The 23,068-nt window shown below is 40.9% G+C and overlaps 1 protein-coding gene across 11 annotated transcripts in view; it reads left to right on the top strand.

The window, feature by feature from the left end:
• The window catches only part of TTC7B (tetratricopeptide repeat domain 7B), a 326,149-nt gene that overhangs the window by 48,093 nt on the left and 254,988 nt on the right, over window positions 1-23,068 (top strand). For all 11 annotated transcript variants that reach the window (XR_010601134.1, XR_010601135.1, XM_042858600.2 and 8 more), the window contains one exon: window positions 7,831-7,961. Coding sequence is in view for 7 of the 11 variants with exons in the window: in XM_042858600.2 (XP_042714534.2) it covers window positions 7,831-7,961 (131 nt within the window). In the remaining 4 variants the exon portion in view is untranslated. The remainder of the gene's footprint in view (window positions 1-7,830; window positions 7,962-23,068) is intronic.

Raw genomic sequence — 23,068 nt, 5'->3', positions numbered from 1 at the left:
CCATTATTAAATATTTCTTCCCTATATAGGTACTTATAAACTGTGATAGTCACCCCTTAACCTTCTATTAAGCTAAATAGACTCAAAGAGCTCAATTAACAGTTTTCTAATCTGTTAATGATTTTCTTGGCTCTTCTCTGAACCATTATCTTTTTTGCTGTGTTCCCCTCCCTTGCTAGAAAGGTATTTTATAAATACCAGCAAGGAAACAGGAGAAGTCTTTATTTTTTAGAAGGCATTTTTAAAAAATAGTTAAGACAGAGTATTTGATGATTGCACTATTAGAAACTGAATTTGTTGAAATAAGTTATTTTAATAAAATCAGATCGGCAGTATCATTTTAAGTGTAGACACCTTCTGTAGAAGTTCCTGGGTAGCATAAATTCAATGTAAAGCTTTAAATGTTTTTTTTTAACATGTCTAGTAATATATTGGCAAATGGAAAAGTTTCAGCCTAAATGTAGGTAGAATATTTAGCTTAGTTTTTACAAAAATTACTATATAGGAACGATTACTATATAAGTCAGCTTGAACATTTGTCAGTATTCCCTTGCACATCTATTGAAAGCTTGTGTGTTGTGCATAGGGACACACTTACAAAGATGCACTTTTATAGTAGTTTGGACAAGAAATTCTGAATATTAGAACTGAAAAACTTTCGAGAGATCAGGCATCTTTTTGATGCTTGTTAAATAATTCACCTTTTTAAAAAATGTCACATGTTCATTTACTGATGTGTAAAATGGAGTATTTTTCTGTCCATTTCTTTGGGCTTATTAAATGAGTGTATTGCAATAATTCCCAAAGTGTGGTCCATGGAACATTTGATAGCAGTGCGTGGAGTGGACAGGCTGGTCTCATGGTACTGGCTTTCCTAATTTGCTGCTTCTTCCATGCCTTCCATTACAAAAAGAAAGCCTGGAAAGGCAGCTGCAAACCAAGAAGAGAAACCAGTTTTGCTGTCTCTGCTTGTGGCTGCTGCTACATTGCAGGAGAAGAGGAAATGGAAGCCACTGTCAGAAGCTAGAGCTGCCACTCATGAGCAGAGAGGAATTTCCAGAGGAGAAGAGCATGAGGTCAGGGCAGTATGTTTAGAGGAATAGAACGAAGTTACTGGGCAGTGTATCTGGCTACTAAAAAAGGTGGCAGGGAAGCACATGCAGAGGGAGTGGAGGAAGTGAGCTAGGCATCAGAGACTGGTAGTGTATAATTTAAAACATGCTAAACTGGCCAAGATTAAAATATATACCACCATCTACACTAGTTATAAAATGTGCATATTGGAAGGCGTTAGTCTAGCAACTTCTAATGGCTTTTTAAATTCTAGTATCTATAAAACCTGTGTTTGCAATAGTTGAAAACTGTTTTTGGTTGAAGGATTTGTATCTTAGCTACTTGGATTGTTTAGCTAACAAACTGCAGTAGAAAGTGAGGGTTGTGTACTGATTAGAGCAGGCGTTCTCAAACTGGGGGTCGGGACCCCTCAGGGGGTCGCGAGGTTATTACATGGGGGGTCGTGAGCTGTTAGCCTCCACCCCAAACCCTGCTTTGCCTCCAGGATTTATAATGATGTTACAAATTAAATATTTAAGGGGGTGGTCGCACTCAGAGGCTTGCTATGTGAAAGGGGTCACCAGTACAAAAGTTTGAAAACCCCTGGATTAGAGCATCGCAATGAGAGATTAGAGTCCTGGACATGTTCTCTATCTCTGAACAGACATACTCTATAGTCTTGAGTTAGTTCCTTTATTCAATTTCCTCCTCTATAACCTAAGTGTAATGATACCTGCCTCACAGGAGTGTGGGCTTAATACATGTTTGTAAAGCATTTTGAGCTCCTTAACTAAAAGGACATGCAAAGAATAACATATTTTATGTATATTCATATTAAGTCAATATGTGAATAAACGTATTTTGCTCAATTATGGATATAATCCTCTGGTCTGCGTGTGTTACACGTCCCCTTTGATGTTTGACCCATACAGGATGCGTGTCTGTTACAGTCTCCAGCTTGGCACTGTAGCTCAGTCTGTAGAAACGTGTCTCCAGTTCATTCCCAATGTGCTGACCAAGATGGCAGTTGTCAGATCGGCATTAGTAAAATATCGAAAGCTGACCCTTGGCTTATGTAGCAATATTTTTCCATGTATGCAGCTTTTTTAAAATGGTATTGATGATGATGGTGTAAGTGAGGCATCTAATTGCAGTAAAAAGGAAGCTATTAGATAATGTAACAATGCCCACCTCTGGATACTGCAGGATCCAATCACTTCATCTCATCTGAATGATGTGGATAGTGAATTAATAGAAAACCTGTACTCTTATATGGTGTAAATAGATGGTGGTAGCATTATTCAGCTCTAAACATGGCCCAAATAATACTTTAAAATGCAGCATAGCATTTAGATCTGTTATATCATGAAAATAATTATAATGGATATTATTTATCTAGCAAATGGTATCTGGTTATAGCAGGCGGTATTCAATTGCTCTCGCACATGTGGTGAGAGTTAGATGTTAAAAAAAGGCTTAATACATCTCTCATGTACCTGGCATTGAGTACCAGATAACTGTTAAAATCCATTGTATAGCTGATATTCTTTGTGGAACAAGGCTTCTGTTTGCCTCTGGCCATTTTTATACTTCTTACAAGGAGAGATTCTGCAATGTGCTTGTGAGGTGCAGTACAGTACAGAACTCCTAGCCACGGTGGAGGGAAGAGTTAAGGTGGCTTTAAACCATCTTTGCACCCTCCTCATCCTGCGCTGCTCTGCAGGCCCTGTCATAATTTCAACAGTCCTGGGGGTATGCCTGGTAGATCAGCCCAGGGAAATTGCCTTATGGACCATGGCACTGACTAGAATCTCCACACTGAGGGTGTTGCCCTTAATGCCATGCCTTGTGAAAGGGAGCTTGAAAAGTTAGTTTTATGGCTGCCTTCCTCCGTGCCTGTGCTGAGGGAATCCTTCCCAGCCAGATCTGGGGTTTTTAGAGTCCCTTTATGCCTATCCTGCCCTCAGACCCTATGTAAAGAAGTCAGAGCAGGGCTAAGGATCTTGCCCAAACTGTTTAGACTCATAGACTTTAAAGTCAGAAGGGATCAGTGTGATCATCTAGTCTGACCTCCCGCATGATGCAGGCCACAAAAGCTGACCCACCCCCTTTCCCTTGACTCAGCTGTTGAAGTCCCCAAATCCTGTGATTTAAAGACTTCAAGTTGCAGAGAATCCTCCAGCTAGCGACCCCCGCCCCATGCTGCGGAGGAAGGCGAAAAACCTCCAGGGCCTCTGCCAATCTACCCTGGAGGAAAATTCCTTCCCGACCCCAAATATGGCGATCAGTAGAACCCCGAGCATGCAGGCAAGATACTCCAGCCAGACCCTCATTGACCATTGATACTATTTACCAGGGATGGCACGCTGTTGATTAATTGACTAAAATCACATTATCCCATCAAACCATTCCCTCCATAAACTTATCAAGCTTAATCTTAAAGCCAGAGAGGTCTTTCGCCCCCGCTGTTTCCCTCGGAAGGCTGTTCCAAAATTTCAGCCCTCTGATGGTTAGAAACCTTCGTCTAATTTCAAGCCTAAACTTCCCCACCGCCAGTTTACATCCATTCGTTCTCATGTCCACATTAGTACTGAGCTGAAATAATTCCTCTCCCTCCCTGGTATTTATCTCTGATATATTTAAAGAGAGCAATCATATCTCCCCTCAGCCTTCTTTTGGTTAGGGTAAACAAACGGAGCTCCTCGAGTCTCCTTTCATACGACAGGTTTTCCATTCCTCCATCCTAGTGGCCCTTCTCTGTACCCATTCCAGTTTGAGTTCATCCCTTTTAAACATGGGAGACCAGAACTGTACACAGTACTCCAAATGAGGTCTCACCAGTGCCTTGTATAACGGAAGCAGCACCTCCTTATCCCTACTAGATATATGTTTAATGTTATGCTACGTAAGCTGTTACATTGATTTTCAATATGTTGTTCCTGAAGATGCTTAATTCAGTCCTGTGTATCATTAACTATATATTTCAATACATGGAATTATATAGTGAGACTGATAAAATTATTTAACAAGTTACTTGTTGCTCCACTGTGTGTGTGTGTGTGTGTGTGTGTGTGCGCGTGCGCATGTGTGTGTGTTGTTGGTATCTGTCCTTCTAATACCTACCCATCAATGAACACTACTTTCTGTAGGATGGAATGTCATGGTCAGATGTGCTCCAGCATGTTACTGGCTGCACACTATGATTACTGCCTCCAGAGCATATCTGCCCACATTTGTGGTTAAAAAACAAAGGGAGAAAAATGTGTTGAACTACAAGAAAAAATACAAACATTACAACCTTCAACTTCCTGAACTCTCGTCTTCAAAATACTTTGCTACTTTCTTCTTACCCACGCTCTTGCCTTGCTCAGACATTTAAATCAAGGAACCATTAGCTTGATCATTTCACCTTACCTTGGCTACTGTGGTGGTTTCTGGGCAGAGGATATGTCTGTTGAATAACTTAAATACTGGAAAAAGATGTTTTTGCACTAGGCTGTCATGATACATCATATATTTACAAAAATACTGCAACTTGCTTCGGCTGAGTTAGTTACTGCAGTAGATGCTACAGTATACTTATAAAAGGGTGGCGTGCCCTTGGGTTGGAGAGCCTGGGGCTAATCCAGCCCTCATTACAAGATGAGCCCACCTGAGAGGAATCAAGAGCTTCATGTATAAAAGGCAGCAGGAAGCTGCAGGGTGTGCAATAGAGAGAAGTGGCTAGGACTGCCAGAGGCACGAGTTCGGCCAGTAAGCAAAGGGAAGCCCAGAAAACAGGAGGCTATGGAGCTGGAACTCAGGGAAATCTTTTGTGTTTGTTTTGAGGCTTTTGAGTTGTTTTCGTGACAAACTCTATTGCCAGCTGGGTAAAGACTCAATTAAAGGATTTTGGTCTGAGAAGGGGACTGGAAACTGAGTTCTTGAAGGAGAAATAGAGGCAGGATGGTAGTCATGGGCTGAGGCAGAGGGTTGGGGTGTGGAGGGTGAGGACTCTGACTGGGGGTGCGGGATTGGAAACTGAGTTCTTGAAGGGGAAATAGAGGCAGGATGGTAGTCATGGTGCTATGCCAGGTCGTCAGCGGGATCTCTGAACCCTCTGCTACCAAGGAGAGAAGTAGTCCTAGAAGGAGCAACCCAAAAAAAGGGGAGATGAAAGTGTTTGTCCTCCTATTAGCAAAGCAGCAATAGAAAACTCAGATTCTCCTCCTGCACCTGTACAAAACCAACAGAAATAGCAGGAAGTACAGTTTGCCTTCCAACAACAGTGGCAGGAGATGCAGTGGCTCTGGCTGGGGGTTTGGGCCTGGGGGTGGGGCCAGGGACGAGGGGTTTGGGTGTGGGAGGGGACTCAGGGCTAGGGCAGAGGGGTGGGGTGTGAGGGCTCTGGCTGGGGGTGCTGGCACTGGGGTGGGGTTGGGGATGAAGGGTTTGGCATGCACGAGGGGGCTGAGGCAGAGGGTTGGGGTGTGGAGGGTGAGGGCTCTGACTGGGGGTGCGGGTGCTGGGGTGGGGCTGGGGATGAGGGGTTTGGGGTGCAGGCTGCCCCAGGGCTACAACAGGGAGAGAGGACTCCCCCTAGCCTCCTCTCGCCATAGAAGCCCAGTCCTGGGGGAAGAGGCACTTCTCCCTGGCTGTGGCAGCTCCGGGGTTGGGGCTGGGGGAGGAGGCACCTCTCCCCGGCCGCGGTAGTTCCACCTAGGCTGCCAGACCACCCTTTCTTAACCGGGGCGTCCCAAGTGTCTTATAGAGCCGTGAGTGATATCCTATCAAGCTCATACCCTGATCTAAAAGCAGCCATCTTAGATCAGCTTGGGTTACGAATAGAAGTTGCGGATAGAGCTGTTTCTGCAAGAGGCCCAGCCCCATGCAGTAATCCAGACACTATGGGATGTAACTGGCCAATGGCTGAGCTTGGAAATGAATTTGTTAGTGGGAATAATGGACTTAGTTGTCTTAGAGCAGCTCCTGCATGTTCTGCCTAGGGGTACACAATCCTGGGTAAAAAAGATTTCAACCCTGAATAGTGGTGGAGACGGTAGAGAATGCAGAGGCCTATTTAGAGGTAGAGGGACCGGAGCACATAGGCACTCTGAGTCTAGCCCAGCATTCTGATATTGACATAAAGCCAGCACCCAGGATACCCCAAGGGCAGAGAAGTCAACAGAGGAAAGGAGGGGGACTAACCTCAATCATCATGCCGTAAAAGAATAGCTACTGATCCCTTATTGTCACCAAGGGGAAAACCTCAATCATCATGCCGTAAAAGAATAGCTACTGATCCCTTATTGTCACCAAGGGGAAAAGTTTCAGAGGGGTGATGATAGAGTTACCAGTGGTGTGCTTCTGCTGCAGGCAAGTGGGACACATCCAGAAAAAACTGCCCCGTCATGGAGTGTGACTTTGTGGGCTGCTATTTTAGTCAGGCAAGGTAGTTGAGGTCCCCTCCAAAAAGGCTATTTCTGCTAAGGGGAGGGACAAGACCTTCAGAGCTTTGTTTTCAGTGTGGGAGAAGAGGGCATAAGCAGAAGACTTACCCTCATATGGATTGGTATGGGGGTGGGGGGAAAGGTACGGGACGACCACAATTTGAGGACAGTAGGAACAGTTTTCACCAGGACTGGGAATTAGCATCCCAGGCAGTCCAGAGAGGGGCAGCATAGTACATATTTGCCAGCAGGGATTGGTGACCTCTCCATATTGGGAGGAGGACCACTAGAGACGGAGGTTCTGACCCACTCTGTAGAGCAGGGAGAAGCTTCAGGCCTCGTATCTGAAACGGTGAAACAAAGGAAGCTGAGGATGGACGAACCTTGGAGCTGCATTTGTTCCAGACAGAAAGGAGTCTTGGGAGACAGGTGCTGGTCTGGGATGTAGGGGAAATCCAAGTAGAGTCCAGAATGGAGGAAATAGGAACGCAGACCTTGTCATAGCACATGGGTGGTATACCCTTCTGAGAGGTGGTAGGCACCCAAATGATGACCCGTGGGATAAGAAGGGAAACAGGGTAGCCCAAGCTCCTCCATAGGGTACATGGTAGCAGTTAATTAATAAACGCCAGGTAGCCTTTGAGGAGCAAGATCACCTGCATGTCATGGTTAGTGAACTCAGGATGGTGAAGAGCTGGAAACTGTACAGACCTGGACATGAAGGGGCTGGTAACATAAGAAAAAGTGGGGGAAATAGGGGGGAATTTTTTCAGGTAGAGTCTGCCCTGGGGAGTGCAGCATGGTTCTGAGGGCGGTGGGGTGGGGGTATGTAACACGGTGGCTTGCCTGAGGCTTAGCCAGTCCTGGTTACAAGATGAGCCCACATAAGAGGAATCAGGTGATTCATATAAAAGGCAACAGGGAGTGTGGAGTTGAGAGATGTAGCTGGGGACTGCTGGAAGCATGAGGCCTGGCAGTCAGAAAAGAGAAGCCCAGGAAACCGGAATCTATGAGGAGCTGGAACCCAGGGAAATCTTTGTGTTTATTTTGGGACTTCTGAGTTGTTTTTGTGACCAACTCTGGTGCCATCTTGGTGAAGAGTGAATTAAAGGATTTTGGGCTGAGAAAGCAACTAGAAACTGAATGAGTTCTTAAAGGGGCCCTGGTAAATAGGAAATAGGAGTGGGTAGTGGTCTTGATGCTATATTCTGTTCAAGACCACCATGCCTTAGTCGTTTTTGTTCTCCTCCTCCTCTAACGTTGCCAGAGGCTAGCTTAGCATGGTTCCCAAACAGGAGTATTGTTTTAACCTAAGTGTCCCTTTTAAAACTGTGTTTTTTATTTTCAGGTCTTTGTCTAGAGAAGTTGCCAATTTCCTCTTCAACTAGTAACCTCCACACGGACCGTGAACAAGAAATCATTACGTGCTACGAGAAGGCTGGAGATATTGCCCTCCTGTACCTTCAGGAGATAGAAAGGGTAAGAGGGGATAATTTGACCAGTTGAAACAACTGATCTTATTTATTACACAACAGCTTGCAGTCATCCTTAGAACAGCAGCACCTATAGTGTTTCCACATGAAACGTTATGAGGACTGAGAGAGACTAGATTACACGGTTTAGCTTTCATTGATGTGATCAGATAACATGGTATTTAACCACAACGGAATGTTCCAAGCTCTATTTTCTCATAGACATGATGGTGAAAAGGATACACTGAAAACCTTGTAGTTCCCATGATCCTACAAATGGGTTTCTTTGTTTAATTAAAAAAAACAACAAGAATGAAATAAACCCATACCTGTACATATCAAAAGTGAAATCCTGGCTCGATGGAGGTCAATAGCAAAATTTCCATTGACTTTGATGGAGTCAGGATTTCACCACAGTTCATTTCCCTTCCAATCCATAAAGTATACTGGTGGAAAAGATCCTAAAATAGTGTTGTACCTATCAGCAAGATGCATGTCATGCCCATGGGAACAGCCAGAATAGCATTTGAAGAACATATATTAATTTCATTTTATAGACATAATTCAGAGACAATGAAAGACATACCTGTAACTTCTGTTTTTCATCAATAATGTAGGACTGAAAAATTCTTCAAGCAAAATGAACAAGTGAAAAAGCATAAGGTTATTAAGGGCATGTCTACACTTACAGCGTTGCAGAAGTGCAGCTGTACTGATGCAGCTGCACCACTGCAGTGTGTCTGGTGAATACGCTCCATGCTGATGGGAGAGGGCTCTCCTGTCGCTATAATAAAACAGCTTCTGCCGTTCGCGGAGGTAATGTCGGCGGGAGAAGTTCTCCCACCAACTTAGCATTGTGCACACAGCACTTATGTCGCTATAACTTATGTCGCTCCGGGGAGGTGGTTTATTCACAGCCCTGAGCGACATAAGTTATGCCACCATAGGCTGTAATGTAGACGTATAATTTTTAACCAATGATAAATTTAGAACGAACTGTGTTTCTGATACACTGCACTCACTGTGCTCAGATGTAATCAAAATAAACTTTGGTCATTGTTAAAAATCTGTGACCCAGCTGTTAAGTTAAATCATAATTTATTTGCAGTAATTGCTGACATTTTACTAATAAATGTACCTTGATTTGATTTCAGTAAATTAGGGTAATTTGTTAAACAATTAGAATTCTGTTTAAATAGCAGATTTCTTTTATAATGTAGTTCTACCAGTCTTTGAACTTGAGTGCAGGTTATCGCTTTTAGCGAAGGAAAAATTAAACAGCTGGTGGAAATATTAAGAGTTAAAGTAAATTCATGTGTGTTTGACAGCAGAGCATTTTGAGTAAATGTAATAGTCTTATATAGGAACAAGACTGTTTAATTAAAAGTGAATGTTCTTCAAGCATTGCCTGCATGGATCCCACAGTCTGTGATGCACATAGCTGAACCACTCAGTAATAGTGTCCGTAATATAAGTAAAATTAAAATCCTTGGGGGGGAATACCAAAGAAGCCAACTACAGTAGCAGTAACTTCAGAAAGGGGAACTACACAAAAATGAAGAAGTGAGTTAAATGGAAATTTAAAAGGAACAGTCACAAAAGTAAAATGCTTGCAAGCTGCATGGAAACTTTTTAAAAACACCATAATAGAGGCTCATATTAAATGTATACCCCAAATTAAAAAAACCTAGTAAGAGGACCAAAAAAGTGTAACCATAGCTAAACAGCAAAGTAAAAGAAGCAGTTAGAGGCCAAAAGGCATCCTTTAAAAATTGAAAGTCAAATCCTACTGAGGAAAATAGAGAGGAGCATAAACTCTGGCAAGTCAAATGTAAAAGTATAATTGGGCAGGCTGAAAGAGAATTTGAAGGGCAAGTAGCAAAAGACTCAAAAACAGACAGCAAAAAAATTTAAGTACATCAAAAGCAGGAAGCCTGCCAAACAGTCAGTGGGGTCACTGGACAACCAAGGTGCTAAAGGAACACTCGAGGAAGATAAGGCTATTGCGGAGAAGCTAAAGAAATTCTTTGCATTGGTCTTCACTGCAGAGGATGAGAGGGAAATTCGCACACCTGAGCCATTCTATTTAGGTGGCAAATCTGAGGAACTCTCCCAGATTTAGGTGTCATTAGAGGAGGGTTTGGAACAAATCGGAAAATTAATCAATAATAAATTACCAGGACCAGATGGTGTTCACCCAAGAGTTCTGAATGAATTCAAATATGAAATTGCAGAGCTACTAATTGATATGTAACCTATCACTTAAATAAGCTTCTGTACTGATGTCTGTGGGATATTTAATGTGTTGCCAATTTTTAAAAAAAGCTCCAGAAGTGATGCTGGCAATTACAGGCCAGTAAACCTAACTTCAGTACCAGGCAAATTGGTTGAAACTATAGTAAAGAACAGAATTATCAGACACATAGATGAATGTGATTTGTTGGGGGAAGAGTCAACATGAGTTGACTAAACTAAGAGTCACTAAACTATTAGAATTCTTTGAAGGGGTCAGCAGTCATGTGAACAAGGGTGATATAGTGTACTTGGACTTTCAGAAAGCCTTTGAAATGATCCCTCACCAAAGACTGTTATCAAAGTAATCGGTCATGGGATAAGAGGGAAGGTCCTCTCATGGATCAGTAACTGGTTAAAAGACAGGAAACAAAGCATAGGAATAAATGATCAGTTTTCAAAATGGAGAGAGGTAAATAGAAGTGTCCCCCAAGGATCTGTACCGGGGTCAGTACTGTTCAACATATTCATAAATGATCTGGAAAAAGCGGTAAACAGTCAAGTGGCAAAGTTTGCAGACGATACAAAATTACTCAAGATATTTAAGTCCAAAGCAGATTGCGAAGAGTTCCAAAAGAATCTCACAAAACTGGGTGACTGGGCAACAAAATGGCAGATGAAATTCAGTGTTGATAAATTCAAAGTAATGCATGTTGGAAAACACAATCCCCACTATACATACAAAATGATGGGATCTAACTTAGTTGTTACCACTCAAGAAAGAGATCTTGGAGTTGTGGATAGTTCTCTAAAAATGTCCACTGAATGTGCAGCAGCAGTCAAAAAGGTTAACAAAGTTAGGAACCATTAGGAAAGGGATAGATAATAAGATAGTCATATCATAATGTCACTATATAAATCCATGATAGACCCACATCTTGAATACTGTGTGCAGTTCTGATCTACCTGTCTTAAAAAAAAAATTGTATTTGGAAAAGGTACAGAGAAGAGCAACAAAAATGATTGGAACAGCTTCCCTATGAGGTTATAAAGACTGTGACTTTTCAGCTTGGAAAAGAGATGACTATGCGGGGATATGACAGGTCTATAAAGTCAAGAGTGGCGTGGAGAAAGTGAATAAGGAAAAGTTACTCCTTCACGTAACAGAAGAACCAGGGGCCATCCAAATAAATTAACAGGCAGCAAGTTTAAAACAAACGAAAGGAAGTACTTCTTCACAGAACACACAGTCAACCTTTGGAACTCATTGCCAGGAGATGTTATGAAGGCCAAAATTATAATGGGGTTCAATAAAGAATTAGATAAGGTCATAGAGGATAAGTCCATCAATGGCTATTAGCCAAGATGGTCAGAGGTTAAGCTCCACACTCTGGGTGTCCCTAGCCTATGATTGCCAGAAGCTGGGACTGGACGACAGGGGATGTGATCACTTGATAATTACCTCTTCTATTCATTCCCTCTGAAACATCTGGCACAGGCCACTGTCAGAAGACAGGATACTGGGTAGATGGACCATTGGTCTGACCCAGTATGACCATTCTTATGTTCTTATGAACTTTTGTGTAGAGTTCTCCGTTGGGGCCCTATGAACAACCTGTTTATGTCTTCGTGCTGTCCTACCTAAATGTTTATCTAAGGGTCGCAACCTCAACTGATTGTGAACCAACAGCATGCAATAGATATCAAGCTGGAAATTCTAGGAAGGCAGGATCCCTGCCTCTCTTGGTTCACTTTTGCAAAAATTTGCCATTTTTGTATGCAAGTATAGTTAGTGTTAGGAATTTTTAGCTCTGTTGGGCACATTGTTTTTCCTAAACCTCTGTTGAACCCTTTCTGCACTGTTGTAGGCTTTAGTAAGTAACTGAGTGTCATTCTCTACAAAGATTACATAGCTATAGCTTCTCTGGTGCACGGTTTACAGATGAAGAGTGTTGTAGGTGATAGACCAAAAATGTTACCAATAAAACTGGTTTATTGAATTTCACAAGGTCCTGCTGCAATAACAGACATTTTGTTTCTTCTTCCATTGCTCAAGCAAAACCATCAAGAAATTAGCACTGTACCAGGCTTGATGTTACTGTTACCTTCTGTGATGATTTGGTGAATCTATGTACAGTTCATGAATTCTGATTGATATGGATTCATTATGCATCCATATTGAACTACAAACTTCATGTTGATTGTAAGACTGGTCTGACTTTTCTGCTGTCTGTTTTTACCTCCATCTTAGTCTGAAATTCAAGAGATGTTGACAAAGAACTAATAGCGGAGGGTCATTAAACCTTGATGGCCTTTTGTGCAAATGGAGACATCCTATGTCAGTGAGCTGGCTACTGCCCAGAAGAACCTTCCAGATGTGCTATAACCAGGCAACTGATCATCTGAGTGGAGGGAGTTGAGGCTTTCATAGGACAAAGGGGTCTGGAAATTATAAAAGGAAGGTTCTTTTATTGGCCATTTTAGAGAGTAGAAAGATGGTGACTGCAGAGGTCAGAGATCAAGATTCCAAGTTCCTGGGGAGAAGCCATGTGCCGGAGGAAAAGTGAGAGAAGGGATCCTAGACTCCCTTAGAATTTAGTCAGAGTATTCTGCTAAATATACTCCAGACTGGTAAGGAAAGTAAGGCAAGGAGTAGCCTACAGATATTTTATTGTTTGCCTAGATCTGTGTCTCTTTTGCTGTCTAAAGTAAAGCGTGATGGTGTTTAGAAATCCTTTTGCAAAGTCTGTGTGCTTCAACTGTCAGATGTCCCTGAGGGGACAACTATAAACCAGAGTGCCCACGAAGTTGGAGTTATGAGAAAGAGTCTGTGTAAGCCACTGGGATGTCTTGGGGTGTGGGGAGTCAGCACTGGTTCTGGGGGCCCTAAGACAGCTTTACCAGGACATCCCAGAGACATTCAGGGCCGCCCAGAGGATTCAGGGGGCCTGGGGTCTTTGGCGGTGGGTCCCGGAGCGGAAGGACCCCCCGCCGCCGAATTACCGCCGAAGACTGGGAGCAGAAGACGCTCCGGGGGCCCGGGCCACACGAGAGTTTTCCAGGGCCCCCGGAGCGAGTGAAGGACCCTGCTCCACGGCCCTCGAAAAACTCTCAAATTGCCCCCCTTTACCACCCCCCTCCCCCGCGGGCGGCCCTGGAGACATTGCTGGAGCATGCTCAGACCAAGGGAATCTTAAGATTACACAGGTCCAGGATTGGGATCAAAACACAGTAGTCTGGTCAGTGCCCAGCCACATGACCAGGTCTGTAACATCTTCATATATAATCAATAGAACATGAAGGAGGGCATTTAAAGGTGAACTACAAAGTTGAAATGAAAAATTCCAGAATATATATTAACTTGCATTTTTTTAAAAAATATTTTCTTTTGTGCTAGGGATTAAAGACATCAGTGAAATACCACTGGTTAGTAAATGGGGACTTGCCACAGGATTTCACATACACCTCTACCCTGATATAACGCGACCTGATATAACACGAATTTGGATATAATGCGGTAAAGCAGTGCTCTGGGTGGGCGGGGCTGCACACTCGGGCAGATCAAAGCAAGTTCGATATAACACAGTTTCACCTATAACACGGTAAGATTTTTTGGCTCCTGAGGACAGCATTATATTGAGGTAGAGGTGTACTGGGAAAGGTGAAAGAAAAAGAAAAGCTTAACTTATTTCTGTGCTGAATGTTTCCTGCAGTCTTGTTGATGAAGAACACAAAGCATGCAAAGTCCTGTGTAAATGTTACATTATTAATTTGGAATTAAAAGTGCCATATACTCTTTACCTAAATGTCTGTCTAATTTGAAGGAATAGCTTCAGCATTTCAAAAGTAAATAGTTGTCTGACCCAGAAAGAGCTCATAGTACTGTAGTGCTTTTGTATTACTAAAAGATTAATTTGTAGTTCTAAAATGTAACTCCCCATATGGTGCCTTTCTTTGTCACATGAAGCTATCCACTGTTTGTCCTCTGTGTGCAGTAACTAACAAACCGTACCTTCTTTATGCTGCATAGGCAGTGTCAGAATGGAAATTCTCATTATTTGCTTGAATTGAATACTGTTATTGACGACTCATCTATTTGGTCATTCCAGTTGAAAAGTAATGTAACATTATTTTATGTACTAATCAGCACTTTTTCATTTGATGTTTTGGAAGTGCTGAGTCTCTAGAAGTAACACTAGGTCAAGGTTAAAGCTATGTGACTTACATAATATACACTACAAATACACTTCCTAAAACTGGAAAGGGGCTGCACCAGTTTGTTTAGCAATTGCCTTCTCTTTCTTCCTAACAGAGATTTTGCTTTCTTGTTGACAAACCTTCAGATAAAGTTAATTTTGTTTGTTTGCTGCATGAAGAGATGTCCTTTGCGCTTGACAGATGTGAATTGATTGGTTGTTTTGGTCCATTGCCATATTATATGATTTTTATGAAGTTAAAATGTTACTTGGATTTTCACCTAAGAGACATCTGTACACAACTGAATTTAATCAACACAGCAACCTCGGAATTCATATGGTGAAAAGCACTTTTTCCTTGTTTGAGTAATAAAATGTGTTGGAAATTTTTTAATCAAAGCTGGCATTTCAGAGCTTCCTTAGTGGAAGAGAAAACATGAGCTAATAGGTTGAAGCACAGGACCGAGAGTTCGGAAATCTGAGTTCTATTCCCAGATTTCCTCAGTGACCTGGGGCAAGTCTGTGTGCCACAGTTTCCCAATTTTGAAATATGGGGAAAATCTTGAAGTTATAACCATTGTTTATTTGTGTAAAGATTTGAGCTTCTGAATTAAAAAATCTTCTCTTCACTTCAGCCTACGCCTGCCCTTCATACCCTCCTCCTTCTCCCTTGCTTATTCTCCCCTGCCCTGTCCCCCTTCCTCCCTTCAGTGTCCCCGCTACCTTCCTTTCTTTCGGTTTAGCAAATCCCCTCCTAAGTAAACCCATCCAAAGATTTTCTGTCTGTTAGCCTGTTTGTATAATGCTCTGTACAATGCCCCCCACTTCTCAGTTGGCCCCTTCCATAATACATCTAATGGACAATAATAATCAGATATCTACTTTAATTGCACTCATTTTCTGTAGACATTGTTGCAAGAGGGAAAAAGGCTACCTGCTACCATAACAAGTTTTTTCTGCAGAGCCAAAGCAATAATATTGATTGAAATATTCATATTTTAGTTAAAACATTATGAATTATGAAAATAGGATTTGCTAGAGGAGATTTTAAGTAATGGTAAGTACACACCACTTTTTGTAATTGGATTTATCTCTAAAATGTTTAAATCCATTCTCAGTTGGTAGTGTCTGGACTTTATCACCATTTAATGTCTGTTTGACTAGTTTCACCAAGGTTTCCAATAGTCCCAGTCCAGTTCCTAGTGGACATAACCCCATATTGGAAGGGGCATTAACTGTCAGTCTTACAATGTGCCAGGATTTATCAGTGATCAAACTGGAATACCCTTTCTGCCCTAAAGGGTGACTCTTCTTGGTGAAAAATGAGGCATATTGGTGAGGCAGTATGTAAGGAATGTCTCCACAGCTACTGCCATGTGTTCCCTATTTGGTGAAAAGAACATCTCTTCCCACAGTAGTCTGTCACTTTATAGGAATACTTAACACTTCACTGAAAATTTAAAAAAGAAAAGAGATCTATGAAATTACAACAGCCCCACAAAATGCTAAATAAAATGTATATATTGAGTCTGTTCTTTATAATTAATAAACATTGTATATTTGACTACTTAAATTTCCTTTTGACAGGTGCACAAACCAGAATAGTCCCCTAAACTAGGGGGCACATACATTTTATGAATAAGTTAATTGCATAATTCCCATTTACATATTTTAGTTCGCACTTGTCTTCTCTTTTCTTTGATTCCCATCCATCAGCTCAATAGCGATGATCAGGCTGAATGAAGTCTGTCAACTCTTTCTATCTTGTACCAGCTTCACGGCTTTGTTTAGCTTTAACCTTTTTGTTCTGTCATTCTTGACCGTGTCTATCCAACACATCTTCGGTCTTCCTCCATTTCTAGTTGCTTGGAGTCTGGTATGTATCGCCATGTATGGTAACTTTTCCAAGTCCATTCTTGCCATGTGTCCAAACCATTGAAGTTGTCTTCCTTGAATCTTCTGGAACAGCATTATTTCTTGCCCTAACCTTTTTCTTATTTCTTCTTTTTTAATCTTCTGCAGTCTTGAAACTCTCAGTATTCCTATGAGCCAGTTCATTTCTGCAGTCAAAATCTTTCATTCGTCAGCTTTCCTCCTAGTCCCTCATTCCGACCTACATACACTGATCTAACCCTACCCGATATAACACGAATTCAGATATAACTCGGTAAAGCAGTGCTCCGGGGGGGGGAAGGGGGCTGCGCACTCCGGTGGATCAAAGCAAGTTCGATATAACGCGGTAAGATTTTTTGGCTCCTGAGTACAGCGTTATATCGGGGTAGAGGTGTAGTAGTACTTCCAAGACCGTTGTTTCATATACACTGATTTTTGTTTTTATCTAAATGTCTTGAGCCTTCCAGGTATTTCAGAGTTTTCCAAATGCAGTAGCAGCTAGTCTGATTGATTGTTCTTTTTTTGTCTTCACAATTCCCATTCTTTGATACTAGTCCTCAAAGGTAAACAATTTTTTCCCACTTGTTGTAGTTCTTTGTCTCTGAGTTTGATCTTTACCTCTTTCTTTTGTTTTCCAAGTGCCATAATTTGACTTCTCATCTTCAATCCAAATTTTCTGCTTTCCCTGGCTACCTTTTCAGTTATTCTCTGTAAATACTGCTTAGTCAGTGCAGTGAGGTCAATATAATCTGCGAATCTAAAAGTTATGCACTGTCATACCATGTAACATGACTTCTCCCATTTCATCTCTCTGCTACAGCCATTATTGCTTACAGCATCAAGTTGAAAAAATCTGGTGATAGCATTTGTAGCATTGTTTTAACGAGGCAAAAATATTAATCTTTTTCTTAATAGCAGTACTAATTTAAACCAGTTTTCTTCAGCAGAATTAAAGAGCTGCTTAGCAAGGATGAAACAGAAGTATTATTATATTGCTTATATGAATCACAGAAGTAATATGTCAAAATACCTACAGCATGTGTGTGAAAGGTTTCTTTCAGGCATTGAAGAAATTGTTCAGACCCATTTTGTGTTCAAAAGCACCCAAATGTTTTCTTTTTAAAACCTGAAACTGATCATGGATTTAGACATCAATGATATCAAGTGCTATTAACAGGTTTTAAAGAAAATTGGTTTAGAAATAATTGTCAAGTGTTTGAAGATCTTTATGCTGCTCACATATAATCCAGTACATGCTTAAAAGTTTAGTGCTAAATTAAATACCAAGCTGCAAGTTCCAAGGAATGTGTCTCTTTAGTTGCCCATGTTTTAATTTCACGTCACATGTTGAAATGAAACTGGATTTTTCTCTTGTTTTTTTTCCTGTTTATAAATAACAAATAAGAGAGCTCACTATAAAAAGTGTGCTAATGAACATTAATGGTTGAGATTTTAAATGCATAACATTCAGGAAATTAATTTATGGTTTACCAGAGAAGGTGGTGCACTCAACCTCACTTGGAGTCTTTTACACAAGATTAGATATCTTTCAAAAAGACATGGTTTAATCCAGTTTCTAGGGAAAAATCTATGGCCTGTGTATGGAGGTAGTCAGACTATATGATTGTAGTGGTCCGTTCTGGTCTTAGACCTAGAAAGTCATTACTAAATCACGCTGTAACTGAACCATCTCCTACAGATGCAAGATGTTGGGGGCCTGATTCTGAAGCAGCACCACTAAAGTCATTTTAGTTACATCAGTGCAAAACCAGCAAAAGTGAGATCAGAATCACGCCCTTTATCCTACTGCCAATCTCCTTAGCAATTATCCTGTTATCAATCCCATCAGAGACCTGGTTTTCCTTTCTCCCTGAAATATATTTTGATAAGGAACTTGTTTTCTTTTCTGCTTTGAACTTGGATTATATGTATTTCCCTTAATCTTTTCTTTGTCTCCCCGTATTCTCTAAGATAAGAAACTACTTGTTCTTGTAAAATGTGTGTAATGAAGGAACCCTAGAGTGTGTGTTAAATCAGTTCAGTAGCCACAGGAAATCATACTTAAAATTAGTCTTATATTAATAATGTGATGGATGTTGCCAAATTTAATTTTGTAACTGGTTGCAATGTGCAGTAAAATAGATCACTTTTTCAGAAACCCTCTGAAGTAGTTGAGAAGCTGCCCTTCTATCATCAAGCTACATTATAGGCACTTAGATACAATAGTGGTGGACACAGAAAAATGCTTAAGATAGTATTTCACTTGCACACAGTTGCTTTGTAGGGTATGTCAGTGTTGACAGCTTGGTGCTGAAACTTGACACAGGGATAAGGAAGGCCTTCGTACTAGCTTGCTAATAGATTGGGAGAAGGATGCACTTCTGGCATGTCTAAAGTGAACATTAGAGACACAAGGTGGGTGCGTTAATATCTTTTATTGGACCAACTTGTGTTGATGAAAGAGAGAAGCTTTCAAGCTGTACAGAGTTCCTGAAGGAGAACTCTGTGTTGCTCAAAAACTTGTCTCTTACACCAACACAACTTGGTCCAATAATAGATATTACTTCACCTTGTCTCTCTACTATACTGGGACAAACACTGCAAACAACAATGGAACATAAAGTGAATGTTCTCAGTTAAAAATTACTGATACAAGTTAGATGTCATCAAATCAGAAGGGCCTGACAAAATACATCCTAGAATATTTAAGGAACTGGATGAAGAGTATTCTGAGCCATTTGAGATTATCTTTGAGAACTCATGGAGGACGGGAGTGATCCCAGAGGACTGAAAAAGAATAAATATAGTACCTATCTATAAAAAGGGGAATAAGAACAACCCAGGAAATTGTAGACCAGTCACCTTAACTTTGGTACCCGGAAAGCTAATGGAGCAAATAATCAAACGATCAATTTCTAAGGACCTAGGAGATAAGACAATAAGTAACAGGCAACATGGATTCTTCAAGTACCAGTCATGTTAAACCAACCTAATACCCTTCTTTGACAGGGTTACAAGCCTTATGGATGGGGGAAGTAGTGCAGGTAATATAGCTTGACTTTAGTAGGGCTTTTGGTACTGTCTCATGTGACCTTCTCATAAACAAACTAGAGAAATATAGTCTCGATGAACCTACTATAAGATGGATGCACAGCTGGTTTGAAAAACATACTCAGAGCAGTTATTTAATGGTTCACAGTCAGGCTGGAAGGACAGATCCCACAGGGCCTGGGTTCTGTTCAGTATCTTCATAAATTATTTGGATAATGGCATGGAGAATGCAGTTCCAAAGATTGAATATGATACCAAGCTGAGAGGGGTTGCATGTGTTTTGGAGGACAGGATTAGAATTCATAATAATCTTGATAAATTGGAGAAATGGTCTGAAATAAATAGGATGCAATTCAATAAGGACAAATGCAAAGTACTACACTTAAGAAGGAATAATCAGTTGCACAAATACAAAATGGGAAATGGCTTGCTAAGAAGGAGTACTGCAGAAGAGTTCTGGGTGTTATAGTGGATCCCAAACTTAATATGAGTCATCAGTGTCATGCTGTGCAAAACAAAAACAAACAAACAACCCACCCCAAACCCTGAATATCATTCTGGGATATATTGGTGGTGGGGCTCAGGCTTTGGCTTCAGCCCTGGGCAGCTGGGCTCAGGTTACAGCCCCTCCCACACCCAGTTGTTTCCCCCCAGGATGGAGGGGCTCGGGTTTCGACTTCGCCTCTCCCCTCTCCCCCAAAGGGGTCATGAAGTATTTTTTGTTGTCAGAAGGGGGTCGTGGTGCAATGAAATTTGAGAAACCCTGGTCTAGATAATATTTAGTCCTGCTTCAGTGTAGGGTTCTGGACTAGATGAGCTATCAAGGTCCCTTCCAGTCCTACATTTTTGAGATTTTCTTCTTAAAAGCCAGCTGACCATGGCTTGGCTAGGTCAGCACCTTTGGAGACAGCTCCTATCAGTCACTGATAGTACCACCGCTTATCCCAAAGAGGTAGGAGATTTTGGAAACTCTCAAATACAAATTCCGTTCCTTGCCCTTCAATTTCTTAGGTCTTTGCTGAATATTGAAATGTTTTGTTTGGCGCTATCGCACTTTAGATCTAAATGTTGTGGCAACCAATCCTCAATTTAATACCATACCAAAAAAAAAGTTGAAAGGTGAAGTTAAGGTTGCAGGCCTATGGGAATGTTATGAGCATGTATTGCCCTTCAAGCTGTTAGAATTAATAGCACCCAGCATGTTAGAGACCTAGGAAATTCAGTTTATAATAAACTTGCAAGAAACTTAAATATTTAGAAATGTGGAAATTCATAGTTATGGTGCCCAAATTACCTTACCTCTGCCCCCGTAGTGATCCCACTCTCATCTTCCTTTCTTTGTTCCTTTTATAGCTATGTATGATTATTCACATATATAGAAAACCCTCTAGTCTGGTTATGCTGGTCATGCCCATCAGATCAGAAAAGCAGCTGACTCCTCAAGGTTTCTGATGTTTGAAGCTGTTCCTCGTAAATCAGCCTGGAAGAGTGCCTCAAAACTCTTCTCTGCTTTCCCTGTGCACCTTTGCTTTGAGCTCCTAGGGAAGACCACAGTCCTTTCCAGCTTTTCTTCTCTGCCTCCATCTCTCTGCTCTTTCAGCAGCTCCAGACCCAGGCCTCAGTGTAGGAGTTGTTCTCTATGATCAGTGCTGTGACCCCTGGAAGCTGGTGATGGTTACCTCTGGTTGGAGAGGCGATATTCCCAGCTCCGAACTGTGGTCAGCACAAACTAGGAAGAGTTTCTCACCCAGGGTAGATTTGATTTAAATCAAATTGATTTAAATCACTAATCAGGAATACTCGATTTAATCATGGATTTCTACATAAAAGTGCATTCTTGTTGGTTGTTATAACTTTAATACATATTCTTCACAACTCAGAGATAGATGTAGTTTTCATTTTTAGAAGGTACACACTATACATTTTTAAAGAGATTTATTTTGAAAACTTTTCAGATTAGTTTTACAGCTATATCAGAAAATGAATGATTGTTTGGTTATTTCATTTACCAAAGGTAATTGAAGCAGGTATTTATGAAGTCATTGGGAGGTGAACTATCTCCAATTCAACAGGTTAATCATTAATATTTGGAGGATTTTCTTGTCATGCTGTATTAGGAAGAGAACATAATTGGACAGACATTTACATTGTTTTATTTAACTAAAACAACAAAGTTATGTATTCTGGATTTTTTTCTTCAACAGCAAATATATCCTATTTTAACAAAACAAGCATATGAAATTTTGAATTTAAACATTCAAGTTTTTTAAAATCAGGTTTGTTTTTGTTAAATTGTTTTTAACTAAAATAGTTAAATGAAATATTTAAAAAAAACACAAAAATTAAATAGACTGTGTGAAACTTAAAATATTGGCTTCTGCAGCTAACTCAGTTGTCTTCACTTTCGTTTTCCTGTTTATTCATAATCTGGAAAAGAAAAACAAGCTTTCCTGCTTTTTTCAGGTCCCAAACAATTTCTCAATTTGTCCAAAGGAAGAAAATATTCTTTCTACACCGGCAGAAGAAGCTACTGCTGTTAAAAGTGAGATTATCACTTCAGCTGTCTCTGAATCCAAGTGCTTAAGTGACTTCCACCAGTTCACTGGTGTGACTTTCTTTAAAACATCATCAGCAAACATATCTTTCTTGAATGGCTCACCCTTAGCTCTGAAGTTTATTATAGTTGGCATTATGGAGGGATGATTGCTGGATGTCCATGTCATAGCCAACTTCTCTTCTTCAGCAGTACCCTTGTACTGAGTATTGAGAATATTTGCAAGAAAATGAGCTGGAGATAGTACTTGTCCCATTTGTTTTTTTTAATGCTTCTAATTTAACTGTCATTGCATAGTCTCTCTCAGTTCCTTCCATTTTTGCTGTTAACAAGCATGTTATCTCGGAGACACAAATCCACAGGTTGAGAACTGCAAAACTAAGCATCTCTGATGGTATCTTCTAGACTGAGCACCATCTACCATGACTCTAAGTAGAAAGATTAACCTAAATAATATATACAGAAGCCCCTGAAAGCCCTTAAGATTGGGTCCCTAATCCATGAACTATTGGAACTCATTTACAAAACTTGTCTCATACTTTAGAATTTATAATCCCTATTCCATGATGAGATATCTTTGAGCTATAATGTATCTTAATTAAAACTATCTTTAGATAGTTTTTTCTCAAAAATCCGATTTAAATAAAAACCGATTTTTTTTTTTAAATCATTGATTTTTATCCACCCTGCTCACACCATGACTGAGCACATTGAAGGCAGTGCCTCCCCTGAGATTCTCTGTGCTAAGGGAGATGAGTGACCAGCTCTTCCACAGTCCCTGGAGAGGAATAACGGAGCAAGACAGGGATAAAAGTAGGGTCTCTGGGCATGCAGCAAGCAAAGGAGATCTGTCCTGCACCTATGAATTTGCTGGACTATTGAACCCCACTGCACCAGTCAACCAAAACTTGTGTATTCCTCTCCTGACCCCATCTTATGAGTAGGGCCCTACCAAATTCACAGTCCAGTTTGGTCAATTTCACGGTCACATTAATTTAGAAATTGTAAATTTTAGAATTTAAATATGAAATGTCATGGTGGTGTAATTGTACGGGTCCTGACCCGAAAAGGAATTTTGGAGGGATCACAAGGTTATTTTAGGGGGGGTTGCAGTACGTCTACCCTTATTTCTGCCCTGCTACTGTCCGAGAGCCCAGCTCTGAAGGCAACACCGCCGCCAGCAGCAGG

This window comes from Chrysemys picta, chromosome 4 (genome assembly GCF_011386835.1).
Source record: "Chrysemys picta bellii isolate R12L10 chromosome 4, ASM1138683v2, whole genome shotgun sequence".
NCBI classification, from domain to species: Eukaryota; Metazoa; Chordata; order Testudines; family Emydidae; genus Chrysemys; species Chrysemys picta.
The sequence above is the reverse complement of the archived record's forward strand: the minus strand, read 5'-3'. Positions and strand labels throughout refer to the sequence as shown.